Raw genomic sequence first — 17,176 nt, forward strand, 5'->3', positions numbered from 1 at the left:
GTACTTTGGTCCTAGGCCATACATTCATCAGGAACCGGCCTCACAGGGGACTAACTTACAGAAATTCAATACTGTGTACTCAGGAGAGAGAGAAAGCAGGCAGTGAAGTTTTCAAAATGCTGTATGTAGTTTCACTTATCGTTCAAATCAAAGAGAGCAAACGTCAGTATGCAGGGAGATGGGTGATTTGAAACCAGGTACGTCTCAGGGCCAACTCCTTACTGCACAGGTGTGATTCTCATGCTTAAAAATCCATGTTTTTCACACACTGGGGCCCCTCATACAATTGAGCTCCTCCAACTGGTGTGCCAATGAAGAAACAATCCTTCTTTCAAATGCAGAGAAAATGCTGGTTATGCTAGATTTCTGAAAAATGGTTAATCTATCTCCAACACTGCATATTCCTAAGAGGTTTTCATGGGTAATTTTTATCAATCTTGACTATGAATTTACCTTATGAGCAAACTCTGAAATCTAACACCCATGTAACTCTGCTTCCACTGCATGATGGAACAGCTCCCACAGCTAAGCTACTACCTCAAAGCTGACACTCAATTCTCTCATCTAAGTACCACGGTCAGTACATACATACCATGTTCTGTCACGGGAATAGAAGATGACTACGAGAGCACAAGGTCACATGGGATACTGCTTATCTAACCCAGTGTAAGACCTAAACTTCAGGTACAAACATGAATCCTTAGCTTCTGGACACGGGCAAGGGAAAAAAGGACTAAACTGAGCTTTGGAATAGGTCTTTGGTTACTGAAAACGACAACAATAATAATACCTATGGAGTATACCACTGAACTTGTATGCTCGTTAAATGTGTCATTTCTCAAAATGAAATGCAATAACCGAAATATATGTATTCCATTTCTTCAAGTAGAAGCCAAAGTTTCTTCCTATAATCTCTTCCACTGTGAAAAACCTACTTCTATGGCTATACTATTTATGGCATCCTGGAAAAGATAAGTCAAGAATTTAAGAATACTGCTCTCCCAGCTTTGCACAATCAAGCCTTACCCAGAGACCTGCTGCTAATTAGATGTCAGAGTGAACTTCCTTTAATCAGAGACAGCAGGTTCAAATGAGTCATGAATTAAGAAAACATATAAAGACTTAGCAGTAAAGAGCCTTGTACCAAGTCCTATCACCTGTGGAAAAGTGAAGTGAGAAACTCTAACCAAAAAAAAAAAAAAGCATCACACATTATTTTTGGACATATCTGAAGATTAGCTCATGCAGTAGATTGAAAGTAGATAGCATGTTTGTTTAAGAAAGATTAAATTTAAACCAGTGGAAACACCCATAAATCCTTTAAGAAGTGGTGGCTGTCTGTGAGGGTTCAGCTGAGCCTTGCAGCCAGTAACAAATGCCATCCCTTTCATTTGAAGTGTGATTTTTAAGACTGGCAGAAGGGGCTGTCAACCCAAGGCAAATGCTGTTTATTTAAATTTGAAACAAATCCTTGCCCATCTTCAATTCTGTTTCACTACTCTTTTTTTAGTTAGAATATATGATTTCAGTTTCATAGCACATCTAAAAAATTAAACGTGACATTAGGTTTATTATAAAGTTATTGAACTTACCGGGGAAGGAATGAAGGCTTCATGAAACTTCTTTGGATTAATTCTCAAAACACCCTTTAAAATAAAAAAATAAAATAAAGTCTGTGAAAATTTAACTAGTTACACGCTTAGGATTTTTCCATACATACGTTATTATTCAATAAAAAAGTTAAAATTAATTAAACAGTTCGATCTAGGAAACAAGTTAGATGTATGAGAACTATTCATTGAATGCATAAAATGATTCACATTGATGTCTATACCACAGAGTTCCATCAAACACTGAGAGCTCACACTGGCACCTTGCAGTGAACGGGCAGAGGTGAGAAGCAACAGAGCTTGGCGTGGAATGGGAAAGTGGCAGCTACTGGGGTTTTCTGTGCCCCTATATGCTAGTCTTCAAGTGTAAAGAACAAGGTTACCTGGAGATTAGGCATCACTATACAACGCCCTTTTTTTAATTCTACAGGGCCTTCCCACAACTGCTTGTTTCTGTGACAATTTTCAAAGCGATACAGGTTGACTTCCAAGTTGAATAGTGAGTCTCAAGATACTGGATGTATATTTTTTACTCTGGGCCCCTCTGCAGAGCTGAATGAGTCAATAATTCAAATTGGTCCAGAACCAGCTCTTAATGTAAATGGGAATCCTGGCTCCAACAGCCAGGCCACCCAGTCTGCCTTCAATTTCATGTTATTCCAGCACCAAATCAGGGTCTGCTTCTGTTTATGCTCAGAGGTGCAGGTAGGGGCTGTCTTCAATAGCAGTTCAGTATTTTAGGCCCTTGCAGGAAGCTGTAACCCTCCCCACTTACAGCTGCACTGGAAGGCCACTGGAACACATGATGGAGGCAGTTGTTTTCCTAAGAGTTAGGCTCAAAGGGAGTCTTGAGAAAGTGTTTTAAATAACATTTCTCCCCTAAAATATTGAAAGACTCAAAGATACACAATTAAAAAATAGGTGAGGGCATAAAATAAAGCAGAAAGTAATTCTTTCTTTCACTGGTACACCATGTTTAAATTACAAATTTCCATGTAACAGTTTATACTACTATTAAATCCCACATAGACTACTACAAACCCTCATTCAGCCCTTAATTCAATAATTATTTATTGAATTCTGATTACATGCAAGATCCTCAAACAATGTGGAAGAGACAATGAGAACCAAGCTCAGTCCTTATTTATAGAGTAAAACATGAAGAAAGCTGCAAGTGAGGGGACAGCTTACTTTTAGTTGGGGATACTAAGCAAGGCTCCAGAGATGGTGTCCGATTTGGTCCTTGATGGAGGAGCAAAATTTGAAGATAAGTCAGAAGAGAAATATAGGCAAGACTGATTAGGAGGGGACTTCTCTGATGGCCCAGTGGTTAAGAGTCCCTCCTGCCAAGGCAGGGAACATGGGTAGGATCCCACATGCCAGGGGCAACTAAGCCCGTGTGCCACAAGTACTGAGCCAGTGCTCTAGAGCCCAAGAGCTGCAACCACTGAGCCTGTGCTGCAACTACTCAAGACTGAGCACTCTAGAGTCTGTGCTCTGCAGCAAGAGAAGCCACCACCACGCGAAGTCCACGCACAACAACTAGAGAAAGCCTGCACACAGCAACAAAGATACACTGCGGCCAAAAGTAAATAAATGAAAAAAATTTTAAATATATGTATTTTTAAAAAGAGTGATTAACAGGACAAACACTTTTCTACCACCATGCTGTATCAGGGTAAGAGACAGAGGGACTGGGAAGTGAGGCAGGGAAAGCCCCCAGAGGCCTGTCCCTTCTTATAAATGTCATTACAACTTCACTTTTAGGACAGCTGTTTCTTGTTGGGGGAGGGAGGAAAAAGCTTATTACATTTATCCTATATATTCATCCACTCACTCAACAAATATTTCCTTATTTACTGACAGCTAGCATGCCAGACACTTTGCTAGGTGATGAGGACACAATGGAAAGAGGGTCTCTACCCTCAGAGCTTACTGTTTAGTGAGGGGAAATAAACACTCCAAATAAATAAAAGTAAACTCGTTGATTTTTTAAAATTCATTTTCTGACCCAAGTTTCTTTTTTTTTTTTTTTTTTCCAGTAAATAGTTAGTACATGAAAAAGCATAGAGCTAAGAATACCTTCTGCTTTGAAAGTTCCTTTACGTATAGAGCACTCAGAGATGCCATGACTGGGTTCAGGGGAAAGAAACAGGTTTGCTCAGGTCTGTATCTTGGCCTGATTTTGTGTGTGTGTGATTTTTTTTTAATTGAGATATAGTTGATGTGCAACATTGTATAAGTTGCAGGTGTACAAGGTAGTGATTTACAATTTTTAAAGGTTATATACTCCATTCACAGTTATTATAAAATACCTCAGCTCTATTTAAAAGAACAAATATTATAAGGACCTAAAAGATTTGTTTATTTGGTTGTGCTAGGTCTTAGTTGCGCCACGCAGGATCTTTAGTTGTGGCATGTGGGATCCAGTTTCCCAACCAGGGATCGAACGCAGGCCCCTCTGCATTGGGACCTTGAAGTCCTAGTCACTGGACCACCAGGGAAGTCCCAAGATTCTATTCTTGTCTGTCCTAAACTTCCTGATACATAAAAGTGTACAAGCAGGGACAGAAGCCTGTTTCGAGAAAAGCATTTGCAATTCGACTGGAGCAGACTTTACGAACTGCACCTCAGGAACACAGCGCCCTGTGAGTGACCACACTAAGAAACAAGAATCTCTAGCAGAGTCCAGAGAGGACCTCAGTCATCCCCACAGCCTGACAGAAGACGCTGTCAGCAAAGCATGTCAAGAAATGGCCTTGTAACTGAAAGAGACGTCTAGCAGACGCCTTGTCTTACTCACTGCCTACGTAAGTCTAGAACTTCCATTTCCACCTTTTTATGACCATTGCCTAATTTGCCCCAAACCCTCACCCCTCATTTCCCCCCCAAACCCTCTCCTAGGCCTGGGATGTGTGGCTCCTACATCCTCCATCTCTTTGCTGAAGGCTCTGGTGCCTCCTGGCCTCCATGGAAACCACGGAAACACTTCCCTTCAAGTCCTCTCAGAAGGAGCCGCTTTTCTCTCCTATCCCATACAGCTCAAGGACCAGAGGAGAAAAACTTTCCCCCCTTGCTTCCCCACTGCAACTTTAAAAGTATCCTTTTTTTGCCCAGTCTCTCTCAAGATCCCCAGAATCCTTAGCAGTTCATTCATTGGCTCCTGCTCCAGCACCTTGGTGCTGTCATCTTCAGATCTTCTGGTCAGATCCCTGATTTACTAATGCTCTGCCTCTTAGCTCACTCTCTTCCCCTCACTATGTTTATTTCCTTCCTCAGCTACCGAGTTGCCATGGCTTGTCATTATCTATCACCCCTGCAAACCCTGAGCCAAGGGTCCTTCTCCTCTTATAGTCAGCTAATGAAACCTCACTCTCAGTTGACTCCAACTACCTGCCTGAGTCTCCATGCCTACACCCAAGGAGCTGAACATTACTGTAGAAAAATACCATATAGCTGGGCTAATGAGTCTAACTTGGCAATAACAAACATGTTTTATTTGGCTTACAGGATGTTTGAAAATGCTTAAAACTGAGGAATTTCACACATAAATATGTATTTCCAGATTTTCATGAAAAATCAGCCACATGGCAGCAACCACCTGAATTGAATAACAGATGCTTCTCTTACAGCAATGAAAACAATCGCAAATAACACTTATACTGGCTTATTACATGTCACACTGTTTTAAGGGCTTTATGTCTAACAACTAATTTAACCCTCAAAACAACCCTATGAGGTAGGTACCATTACCCTCTTTTTATAAAATGAGAAAATGGGGGCACTGAGACGTGCCTCAGAAAACTAAGATCCTGGCATCCGGTCCCATCACTTCATGGCAAATAGATGGGGAAATGACTGAAACAGTGAGAGACTTTATTTTTGGGGGGCGGGGGGGCGGGCTCCAAAATCACTGCAGATGGTGAGTGCAGCCATGAAATTAAAAGGTGTTTACTCCTTGGAAGAAAAGCTATGACCAACCTAGACAGCATATTCAAAAGCAGAGACATTACTTTGCCAACAAAGGTCCATCTAGTCAAAGCTATGGTTTTTTCCTGTAGTCCTGTATGGATGTGAGAGTTGGGCCATAAAGAAAGGTGAGCACTGAAGAATTGATGCTTTTGAACTGTCGTGTTGGAGAAGACTCTTGAGAGCCCCTTGGACAGCAAGATCAAACCAGTCAATCCTAATGGAAATCAACTCTGAATATACATTGGAAGGACTGATGCTGAAGCTCCAATACTTTGGCCACCTGATATTAAGAACTGACTCATTGGAAAAGACCCTGATGCTGGAAAAGATGGAAGGCAGGAGGAGAAGGAGACAGAGGATGAGATGGTCGGATGGCATCACCGACTCGATGGACATGAGTTTGAGCAAGCTCTGGGAGCTGGTGAAGAACAGGGAAGCCTGGCGTGCTGCAATTCATGGAGTCGCAAAGAGTGGGACATGACTGAGTGACTGAACTGAACTGAGAGGTGCCCGCTTGCACACCACATTCAAGCCCAAGCAGTCTGGTTCTAGAGTCCTTGGTCTTAACTACTGCAGACTTCCTCTCCATTTGCCACAGCCACCACCAGACCCCTCTTCACTCGTTTGTGCCATCTGTCCCCTTCTCCCAAAAAACCAGTACCACATTCCAACCCTCAGTCTACCCTATTTTGGTGAATGGCATCATCATCCATCCAGCGGCTCAACTCAAACACTGCGGAGTCATCCATTATGACTCCTTTGCCTCACCCTCCACAATTCACCCATCAACAGGTCATGCCAGCACTAGCTCCACGTCCACCCACTTCTCTCCAACTTCACTGCCACCACCCATGTTCACATCGCCATATTTTCTTGCTTGGTGTAGAGTGATAGCCTTTTACGTGATCTCCCAGCTTCTACTCTATTCATCTCACAATTGCCAGAGAGTTGTTTTAAAAGCATAAAATAGACCATGTCCTTCCCCTGCTTATTACTCTTCCATGACTCCCCATCAGTTGTTTAAACAAAATCCAACCCTCCAACACAGCCTAGAGAACCTACATGGACTGGCAGCCACCTAACTCTCCCATTCATTCCCAACATAATCCCCTTTGCTCAGTATATTCAACAGGCCTTCTTCTAAGTCCTCAAAAATACTAGGCCTTTTTCCATTTGCCATACTTAAAAAAAAAAAAAAGAATAAAGGCATTTATTGATTTATGTGTTTATAAAATCCAAGATTATGTGGCTTCAAGTGAGGATAAAATGACAGCTCAAGATTAGGTTTGTTTCTACTTTCCAATCTGTTCCCTTGTATAGGTTCATTTTTTTAATTTAATGTATATATTTTACTGGTGTATAGTTGACTTACAATGTTTCAAGTACACAGCAAGGTGATTCAGTTATACATCTGCACATATATTATTTTTGAAATTATTTTCCTTTATGGGTTATTACAAGATATTGACTATCATTCCCTATGCTATACAGTAAACCTTTATTGCTCGTTGCATATCTTTTTGTTTTAATTAGAAATCTAGCATTCTATTCATACTAAGTCAAACAAACAGAATAGAAATGTCATAATTTTTTGTTAGGCAAAAACTGATTAAGTTTTCTAAAATATATATAGTATACATATTATTTATATGTACATGCTATACAAAAGCTTTTGTATTAAACCTGATAAAGTCTTGAGAAAGAAGATCAAAAAAAAAAAAAATGAAGAGACAGAGAAATTGGAAAATGTAAACTAAATGAAATAGGAGCACTGAATATGAAATAGAAAAAGTGAAACAAACTGATAAAAGTAAAAAATCATCATATAGTCCAGCTGTTTTTAACATGGCTGCTCACAGAAACATATCTGGAGCTCTAGTGAAAACAAAGCAATACCTGCACATTTGTATTTTTCAAAAACTTCCAAGATAATTCTGATATGCATCTGGATTTTTAAAAATGATTACAGGTTTTTCCATTAAATGGCAGTTTCTGTGATACAGAGTTCTATTATTTTTTCTGTTGACCAATCATGATACAATGGTATTAAGTGAGTAATAGTTACATAATCACAATAGTAAAAGATGTTTATCAGTTTTCACAATCACCACTTGCCATTCTTCTACTAACTTATATCACTGCCTATAATGTTCTTTTCCTAGTTCTCCAAATGTCTGGTTCAATCTCACCCTTCAGATCTCAACTCAAGTCACTTCCTCAAAGAGGCCTAACCTCCCTATGTAGAGTAGCACCCCATAGTTATTCTCTCTCATTATTCTTGCTTTCTAATAAGCACACAACACAGACTGTAATTTTCTCTTTATTTCTTCAGTTGTTTTTGCCTGTCTCCCCCAGTGAATTGCCTATTTTGCTCACTGGTATATGCTTGGCACTTAGCAGGTGGTCAAGAAACACTTGTTAAAGCTTATTAATTCATGTCTGCAGAGTTGAAGTTCTCCCACCACACCAGTATTAATGTCATGCATATCATCTGTTCCTTCTAAATGACTGGGCAGTCCACTATAACCCACTAATCACTGCAGATGGTGACTGCAGCCATGAAATTTAAAGACGCTTACTCCTTGGAAGAAAAGTTATGACCAACCTAGATAGCATATTCAAAAGCAGAGACATTACTTTGCCAACTAAAGGTCCATCTAGTCAAGGCTATGGTTTTTCCTGTGGTCATGTATGGGTGTGAGAGTTGGACTGTGAAGAAGGCTAAGCGCTGAAGAATTGATGCTTTTGAACTGCGGTGTTGGAGAAGACTCTTGAAGAGTCCCTTGGACTGCAAGGAGATCCAACCAGTCCATTCTGAAAGAGATCAGCCCTGGGATTTCTTTGGAAGGAATGATGCTAAAGCTGAAACTCCAGTACTTTGGCCACCTCATGCAAAGAGTTGACTCATCGGAAAAGACTCTGATGCTGGGAGGGATTGGGGGCAGGAGGAGAAGGGGACAACAGAGGATGAGATGGCTGGATGGCATCACTGACTCGATGGACGTGAGTCTGAGTGAACTCCGGGAGTTGGTGATGGACCAGGAGGCCTGGCGTGCTGCGATTCATGGGGTCGCAATCAGACACAAATGAGCAAGTGAACTGAACTGAACTGATTCTTCTCTTTAACTCACATCTAAATGTTCTCTAGCTGATTTTCCCTCTTAATAAATGGTGAATGTCCTAGAGACAGGACATCCTGTCCTGTCTTCCTGGACAAGGATTTCTTTCAGGGTCTAATAACAACTTTACACCAACATTTTAGCCTAGGAGAAACTTGACTTCATGCCTCAGGCAGCTCTGGGGGCTCAGCCTGAACCATCTTTTGCCAAAGAACCACCTAGGAATATGAAACAAACCAATTTTACCATCTTTATACCCATGTCACTTTGGTCATCACCCAAAACCGGAACTCCTTCCAGGCTGCTCTATCCCAGACTCTCATTTTCCCCAATACATCACATAATAACTTCCAAATACTGTACCTATGGAGAGAAAAAGGACATATGTTCTTCAACACGAAAACTCATTTTCCAAAAAAAAATTTCAAAACTACATGTACATGACCATCTGTTGTTGCCGGTCAGTTCAAACACAGGAAAGAGATTTCTTTGGTCACTGTGGACTTCTCTTCACCACACGTGACAAAACAATGAACGCACTGAAAATAAAATAATTATTCTACTCTATTAAAAAATATCTGTCTTTCAATAAAATTTTCTTTAGATGGGGAAAAGACAAAGGATGTCACGATATACTTAAGCCTGCATACAAAAGTTAACGAACACTTACATCTAATTAAGATGTAGCATTAAGATTTGAAGGCCACAGCATTCAAGTATCTTTCCTTGACTAGCTTTTTACCTTACCCATCAGGGCCTGCACAGATGGACTGTTTCTCTGCCTATGAAACCCTTATTTACAGTGTTGTATATTTTACAAGGTGACCTCATATCTGGAACCCATTCTTTTCCCATCTGCAGAGAACAACTGCTCTCATCTGTGGAGGGGATACTCTGGCTGCAGAGTCCCATGATGTCACAGGCCAGGAGGAATCACTTACAAACTCCTGGGAACCAGAGTTGTTATATTGATCAGCTTTTTGTTTTAATATTAGCAAAGAGTTGTTTCAAAAGCAAAAATTAATATGAGGGAGCAAAAATAATACCATTGCAGAATATTTCCCTCAGCCTATCTCTATGGATTTTATAAATGATTTTTCCTCCAAGTCATAACAACTGAGGGTCTGCTCACTCTTCTTCCAAGACTATACCTTGATCCTTTATTCAGTTAGTAAATAAATATTCATTCGATATAAATGTATTAAGCATCGATCAAATGCCAGTCATTGGGCCTATCTGTGGGAATAAGACATGACCCTGACCACAGGGAAGTGAACAATCTGTTTGAGGAAACTCAAATGCCAAGAAATGATAATAAGTTTAGAATAAAGGGTAAACAAAAAGGTTGGCTTCAGGAAAAGTGGTAATGACCAATTCTGGTTGGAGACTTAAGTAAAGCTTCACAGAGGAGGTAACATTTAGGTAAGGTCAAGCATGATTATATCAAGATAGTGGGAGAGAGCATTCCCAGCATCAGGAACAGCGTGTACAGAGAGTCACAGGGCAATCAAAGAGCAGAGTCTTTATTGGGGACGTTTCGAAGATCAGAGTGAATGGAGCAGAGCGTACCTGGAAGAGAAGGGCAGGAGATAAGACTTGGAAAAGCACAACAGGTCCTCATACATGGAACAAGACGAGGGCCAAGACACTTGCAGAGGAATGGAGTGCAGTGTGTGTGCTGAACGATAAACAGCAAATAAATGGATTAATGAATGAACAAATGTCCAGCTAAAGCTTTAACTTTCCTGAGAGGCTTTATCAAAGAAACCAAGGGATGCTTAAAAAAAAAACAAAAAAAACCAATGGTACCTCTGAAATCATAAAAAGCAACTAATTTGTTAAAAATAATTTTTCATTCAAAGTCTATATTAAGCGTATGTACTGGACCACAGGTAAATACAAAAGGTGATAAAAAAGGAAAAGAAAATAAGAGGATCTGTTAATTGGCTGGATCTCCAGCCCCAAATACAAATAGAGAAGCCGGACACTCAGAATGAGAGAAATGGAACACAGTCAACATCTTCAAGTGAGCCAAGTAACACATGGCAATGTTTGTATACTAACCTAAGAATTTTATAAAACAGACTCAATTCAAAGGATATGTGGCCTCGCCTGCCTGTTCATCTCATTACCGACTACCTGCCTCAGATTTCACACTTAAAAAGACCTGAGCTGTCCTGCTCCATACTGTTTCACAGTTCCCGGCTTCATTAGAGTCACGCCCTCTCCTTATCTCCCTCCCACACACACGTCACTCATTTAATACAGTCATCCTTCACTATTCACCGCAGGGGTCACCTGCTACAGCTTCCCAGTTTCCCCAAACATTCTCCCATACACCCTGGTCATACTGTTATCTGAGCACTTACCCTTTATCTTCAAATCATCTGTCCACAAAAATGTCTGCTCCACGACGGGGCCACAGGCTCAATGTACAGAAAGGCAGCCTCACCCACCTTCATCTTGGAAGCACCTATGCGGTGTGCTCCTATACAACGGCTCCTGGCTCACAGTGCATACCCCAGCGTTTGCCGAGCCAAACTGCTGAACTAGCTTGTAAAAATATTTAGCAAACTATAAAGCTCTCAACAAATACTGTCTGCTGCTGTTAACTGTTTCCTCTTCGACCTTATTCCCTGCAGTCAGCGTCCATGTGCTCCAGGCAAACTGACCTACAATGTGTCTTACAGCCACACCCTATATCCCACTCTCTCTCAGGAGCTCACACTGGTCCCCAAGAGAAGCGCCTTCTCTTCACTTAACTGCACCAGTCCACGGCCTGGCTCTAATATACCCCTTCCAATAAAGCACTCCTAGACAACCCTTACGGAAGTCATGGCTCCCTCCTCTCAAATCTCAGAGCACTCTGTGATGGCCTTGTGACACTTCTCACCTCTAGTTACTCTGGAGGTCCAAGAAGTGGAAAGCCCTGAGCCTGTGATGGCATCATTTCTTTCATGCACACAGCACAGAAAAATAAACAGTTTCATGAATAATTGATTACTTCTGATTCCATATATTCAAGGAATAGCCTTCTAGTATATTTTAAGCACCTGGATAAGTGTTCCTCTCTTCAGGCCTTCTGAAACATCCTCCTTGGACATGTAGGTTTCAAATATGCTCTTTTTCTTCCCTCGTGTGGTCTTGCTCTTTGACTTTTTGTCACCTGGCGAAGCACCAACACCATGTGGGCCAACCAAAGAGGACACACCTAGAAACATGAGGCAGCAATCAACTTTTTCTTCAAACATCTCTGTATTTTTAAAACTGGGGATATTTTACCTTTAAAAAAAAAAATTAAAGACCAAAAAAAGAATAAAATCCCCTGATAATGATTTAAAATAGTCATAAAAAGGAAAACTGAGTAAGAAAACATGAATAAAATGTACACAGATGAGACCTGAATTTTAAATCAGCACCACAATATACATGGAACAGAAAACAAGTAATGGGTTCAGTATGCTTTGCTGTTTATAGACACAAACTTTTAAAAATAGGAATTACTAAAAGATCATCACTTTTCTAGAGGAAATCAAACAGCTGTACTCAATATAACAATATATTAAGACAACAAGAAACCACACAATTCTAAAGTAAATAACCTACAGGAGAATATTTAAGAGATCACCAAAAGAATTATAGTCCCTCTTTAGTCCTAAGACCTGCCCTGTGCCTCCATTCCAGTTTTATTTCCAGTTGCTAGAGTAGACTCCATTTTCCGTGTGCTACCTCTGGGGGTCCCCAGGGGCCGGAGGTTCACCCGGTAGTCAGGATGGCTCATTACTGGTTCCAAGGTCACCTCTTCTCTCCAGATCCCGCAGGGCCTCCACTGCTCTGAATTCTTCCCGCCTTGAGCAGCTCAAGTGTCACTAGCTGAAACCAAAAAGAGACAGGTGACTGAGAAACAGTTAACCTGAAGCCTCCTCTGTGCTCTAGGAAATGTAGGACTTGGATGGCAAAGGCAACATGGTATCCCCCCCCTGGATCCCGGTGTCAGTTTCTGGTCGGCAGTTAGTCAAGCACACCATCTGTCCTGAGCTGCTTTTCAAAGCGTTCAACCTCATGGGTATCACAGCCTGCTTGTTTGGACCACTTCTACTAAAAACCTCCACAAATAGGGTAATGGGGTGAAAATTAAGGAATTCTGAGGTCCTGTTCAGCTAGTAAAATGCACAAGAGCAGGAGGGAATATGGTTTTGAAGATGGTATAAAGATCTAGAATCTAAAGGCTATCATGAAATAAGTACTAAACTAGGGCTCAAGAGATGCAGTATTTACTAAATTTAACGTTAGACAAACGATGTTCTTCTGTGAAATCAAATAAATCAATTTCTTAGAGTTCAGCAACATAACCTAACTTACTGCCACAACCAGATGTCCAAAACTATGCATGGATGATTCACTAGCTTTCAAAAAAAAAAAATGAAATATTGTAGTTAGACATCTACTTCCCTTCTCTTACCTGCCATCACTTCAAACCAGTCCTCTGATTAGAAGCTCAGGTGGCTACTCCTAAGGAATACAAGCAGCTGCCTGGCTCAGCAGACTGGAATGTGGGGCCCTGCAGCCAGCACCCCCAACCCCAGCCTTCCACCTGGATACTGAACATGTCATCACAACATTGTCTACTCTCTGCTGGCCACCGGCCCAGGCTTCAAGCCTATACTTGCAAATTTCCAAAATCCGGGTGGGCAGCCTGCTTACCAATAAAATGGATCAAGATGTCATTCTGAACACTAGCTTCCATTTCTGCTAAATTTCCCACACATATCCTTCACCAAAATGATGTCATTCTTCTTTAAGTCGAAATCAATACTAACTCAGGAAACAAGCAACAGAGACCAAGAGTAACAAACCACTCAGTGTACATGTACCACTCAGATACATGAAGAGAATCAGAGATAAAGTCGAAAAGTTTCAAGAAGGGAGAGAAACAGATGGTCTGAGACAAGCACCAAGGCAGAGGGAATGGCACCTTCCAGAGTCTAGGCTGTCCCATTGGCTTTATTCAGAAATGTGCTCACCCACTCCTTCATTCAACAACTGTTTCCACAAGGCACTATGCTAGGCACAAGGAGGGATACAAAAGTTAAGGAGACTTAAAAATCATATTAAAATAACAAGTAATACAGGTGGGGAGTGATAAGCACTTTATTTTCTTAAAGTATGGGTATATGTATGTATGATGGAAGAAGAGTACCTCCAGGTCCAGAAATCCGAGAGAGCGCCAGGAAAGATTTTAAGAGCTGAGAATGTGAGAAATGCATGCTGCTGCAAAAGCGGGGGGGAAATACGGACACGCAAACAGAAAAACACACGGAGCTTCTTGCAACGTTAATTCCATTTGGACAGAGTCCAGCCTATATGAAGGGAGGCAGTGGCAAGGAAAACAAAACAAGTTGGAAGGTCTAGAAAACCAGCCCTATTTTCAAAGGCAGTAGGGAAGTTTCTGAAGCGTGAATGAACGGAAGAGAAGAACAACAGATCAAAGTTGTGTTTCAAGAAAGATTAACCTGGCAGAGCAATGAGAGTCATCTGGAGTCCAGAGAGACTGGCTGCAGCTGCACCTTAGGAAAGAACCAGAACAGACTGGTAAGAGGACAGGAAGGCCTGAACTAGAGCTGCAGCTGTAGACATGGAAACAAAGAGACTGTGAACATGGCCTTACACAGGCCAGCCTAGCACCACTTGGCAACCAGGCGTATCTGAAAGAGAGCAAGGAGGTGGCAGTTGGGTGAGATTTCAAGTAAGGAGACTGGGAGATATAAACGACGTGAAGTATTACATCCCTCTATGTGGCACTACATACCTCTATTTATACTCTACACATGGAACTACACACTTCTACCTCAAAAACTTGAAAACTGGAGCATCACTTAGAGAGATAAATTAGCCTGCCATTTGCACAAAGACGGTATGCCAAAGTTTTCTAGAATGGAAGAGACTGCCCCAAAAGGGTAAGCTGATACAGAAGAGGGCCTAGGACAAAATCTGGGTTAGGGCAACTCTTAGGAAATGCAAAGAGGAAGAAGAAGTAGAAAACATAGTAAAAGCTATGTAAAAGAAGCTAGTAAAGATATAGTGGGGAAAAAACCAGTATAGTCTGATGACAAGAAAACAAGAGAAAAATAACTTTCAAAGGAAGACAGGTTCATGACCAGGGTTTGCACCAGGGTACGAAAACAAATGGTAGCCTTAGGGTGGGGCGAGGGGTTGGAGCAAGCTGCAAGCAGAAGAAAGACAATTCAAAAACAAGAGATAGAATTGAAAATGGGGTACTTCCTATCAAGTCTAGATGTAGGCAAGAGGTCAAAATTCAAGGGAGGTACTGCCAGTCCAGTGAGATGGAGGTACAGAGATCTCAACTCAAAAGTCCACAGGCAAGCTGCCTTTGTAACTTTTTTCCACAGCAAATATCTCAGTTGGTGTGATATGCACCTAACTTTTCTCTCTAGCTCAGGAAGATATGAAATGTTTGGTTGGGTTCATTACTGTAAACCCCACTGGCTCCCATAGTATCCAGGACAGAACAGGTGCCCAATAATCATTCCTTAAATGACTGGACGAGTTTTGTTTTCATGAACAAGCAGTGAGAACACCAAGCAAAACAAGGTCATTCAGGGAAACCATGCTAAAAACAAGTCAGCAAAGAATGGGAAAAACCAGGAAAGCCCATTGGCAAGAATAAGCCAGACCGGCTAAGCAGAGCAGAGAGTCAAAGTCTGCTTTTGGGTTTCAAAGTACTGAAAGCAGATGGAAAGATTCCGAAAATATAAGACACTGAGCAGCAGGTGGACAAACAAGCACTCTTCCCTTCCCAGTGATACGACCGTGAAGCCCATTACCCCTGCAGAAGACCTGCATGCTCCTATCCTGAAAGCACAAGCACACTGCAAGCACAGGTTACTCTCTGATCCTCACCAGCTTCCAGAACACATGCCACCGATACACCGCCCAACCGCCCACCAGCTCCTAGAGAGGGTGTTTTGCCATGGAAATAGCTACACATTCTGAAAAGTTGGGCTGGGATGAGGATGAACACGCAGTACTGGGCAAGAGTGCTACATGGTACAAAAAAGTAGGAATGAGGAAGCAAAAGCACTAGACTTGAGAAAGTGAAAATGAAGAAAGCATTTGGGTGAAAGAAGTGATGGCTTAAGACCCAATGTTCAATACAGAGTAAGTGCTCAAAATTTTGAATAAATGAAGACTATCTGGGACAAAAACCAGGTTAAAATGAATATATACTAGAGAGAAATATGAGTAGCAGGACCAGGACTAGGGAGAGGCAAGCAAGGTATGTAGGATACAATATTCATAAAGGCAAAGTCACACAAGTGCCAACTCCATGCTTGCAGGACTCCGAGAGGAAGTGCCTCCTGAAGTGTTTGTGCCCGGAGTATCGCACCTGCCTTAGCCCTGCGTCTCCATCAGCCTTATGAGTAGCAAGAACAGAAGAAAGTTATGAATCTGGGTAGTGAAGGAAAGAAACTCAAGGAGATAAAGTCATGAGAGGTTTAAAGAAAGAAAGGTTGAGCCTATTCAGAAGCTAAGATGGAGCCAATGGAAAGCGAGAGATCATAAAAACACATGAAGAGGATATAATTCAAGGAATAAAGAAAAAAAGAGATAGGATTATAATAAGCATCACATTTAAAAATAGAAAATTAACATTACAAATAATTAGGAAACACGTAAAATAATTAAGGCCTTCCCTGGTAGCTTAGCTGGTAAAGAATCCACCTGCAATGCAGGAGACCCCAGTTCAGTTTCTGGGTCAGGAAGATCCAATGGAGAAGGGATAGGCTACCCACTCCAGTATTCTTGGGCTTCCCTGGTGGCTCAGCTGGTAAAGAATCTGCCTGCAAGGCGGGAGACCTGGGTTTGATCCCCGGGTTGGGAAGATCCCCTGGAGAAGGGAAAGGCTGCCCACTCTAGTATTCTGCCCTGGAGAATTCCGTAGACTATATAGTCCATGTGACCCGCAACGAGTCGGGACACAGCTGAGAGACTTTCACTTTCACTAAAATAGTTAAGTAATGCTAAAACACTACTTAATATTATTTTTTATAAATAGCCAGTAAATCCCTCCTTCATAACATATTCTGAACTAAGATTTAAATAAAATATAAATGTTTAAAAATGAGTCAGAGAAACACAGAGAAGGCAGGGAGAAGAATCTCCCAGGATGGCTGAATGAAGAGTCTGACAAATATTATATACCCCCAACAATAAATATGGACAAAATCATCAAAACCAACCATTTTAAGGGTCTAGATGCTAACCAAAGGCTACAACAAATTGAGAAGTGTTTATTCAAGAAAATCTACTGAATCTCAGTAACAACAGTGAGAATGTGTGGTGGTTTAGGCTGGAGCTCCCACCATCCTACACCTACTCCCAGTTCCTTGACGTGGAAGTCCTACTAAGGCAGCAAGCCCATGGCCATAGGAACTAAATTTGTTTAGAGCAGAA

The 17,176-nt window shown here is 41.4% G+C and overlaps 1 protein-coding gene across 6 annotated transcripts in view; it reads right to left on the reverse strand.

Annotated features, from left to right (window-relative positions):
- The window catches only part of DIS3L2 (DIS3 like 3'-5' exoribonuclease 2), a 356,275-nt gene that overhangs the window by 297,569 nt on the left and 41,530 nt on the right, over window positions 1–17,176 (reverse strand). For 5 of the 6 annotated variants that reach the window (XR_015140204.1, XM_086335394.1, XM_086335377.1 and 2 more), the window contains exons 2-4: window positions 12,431–12,574; window positions 11,755–11,912; window positions 1,593–1,646 (exon numbers count right to left, since the gene is read on the reverse strand). Coding sequence is in view for 3 of the 6 variants with exons in the window: in XM_086335377.1 (XP_086191503.1) it covers window positions 1,593–1,646; window positions 11,755–11,912; window positions 12,431–12,482 (264 nt within the window). In the remaining 3 variants the exon portion in view is untranslated. The remainder of the gene's footprint in view (window positions 1–1,592; window positions 1,647–11,754; window positions 11,913–12,430; window positions 12,575–17,176) is intronic. The other variant, XM_086335398.1, reaches the window with a different exon arrangement.

This window comes from Bos grunniens, chromosome 2, assembly GCF_055505025.1.
Source record: "Bos grunniens cultivar Pamir isolate PY7600 chromosome 2, Bosgru_T2T1.0, whole genome shotgun sequence".
Taxonomy (NCBI): Eukaryota; Metazoa; Chordata; class Mammalia; order Artiodactyla; family Bovidae; genus Bos; species Bos grunniens.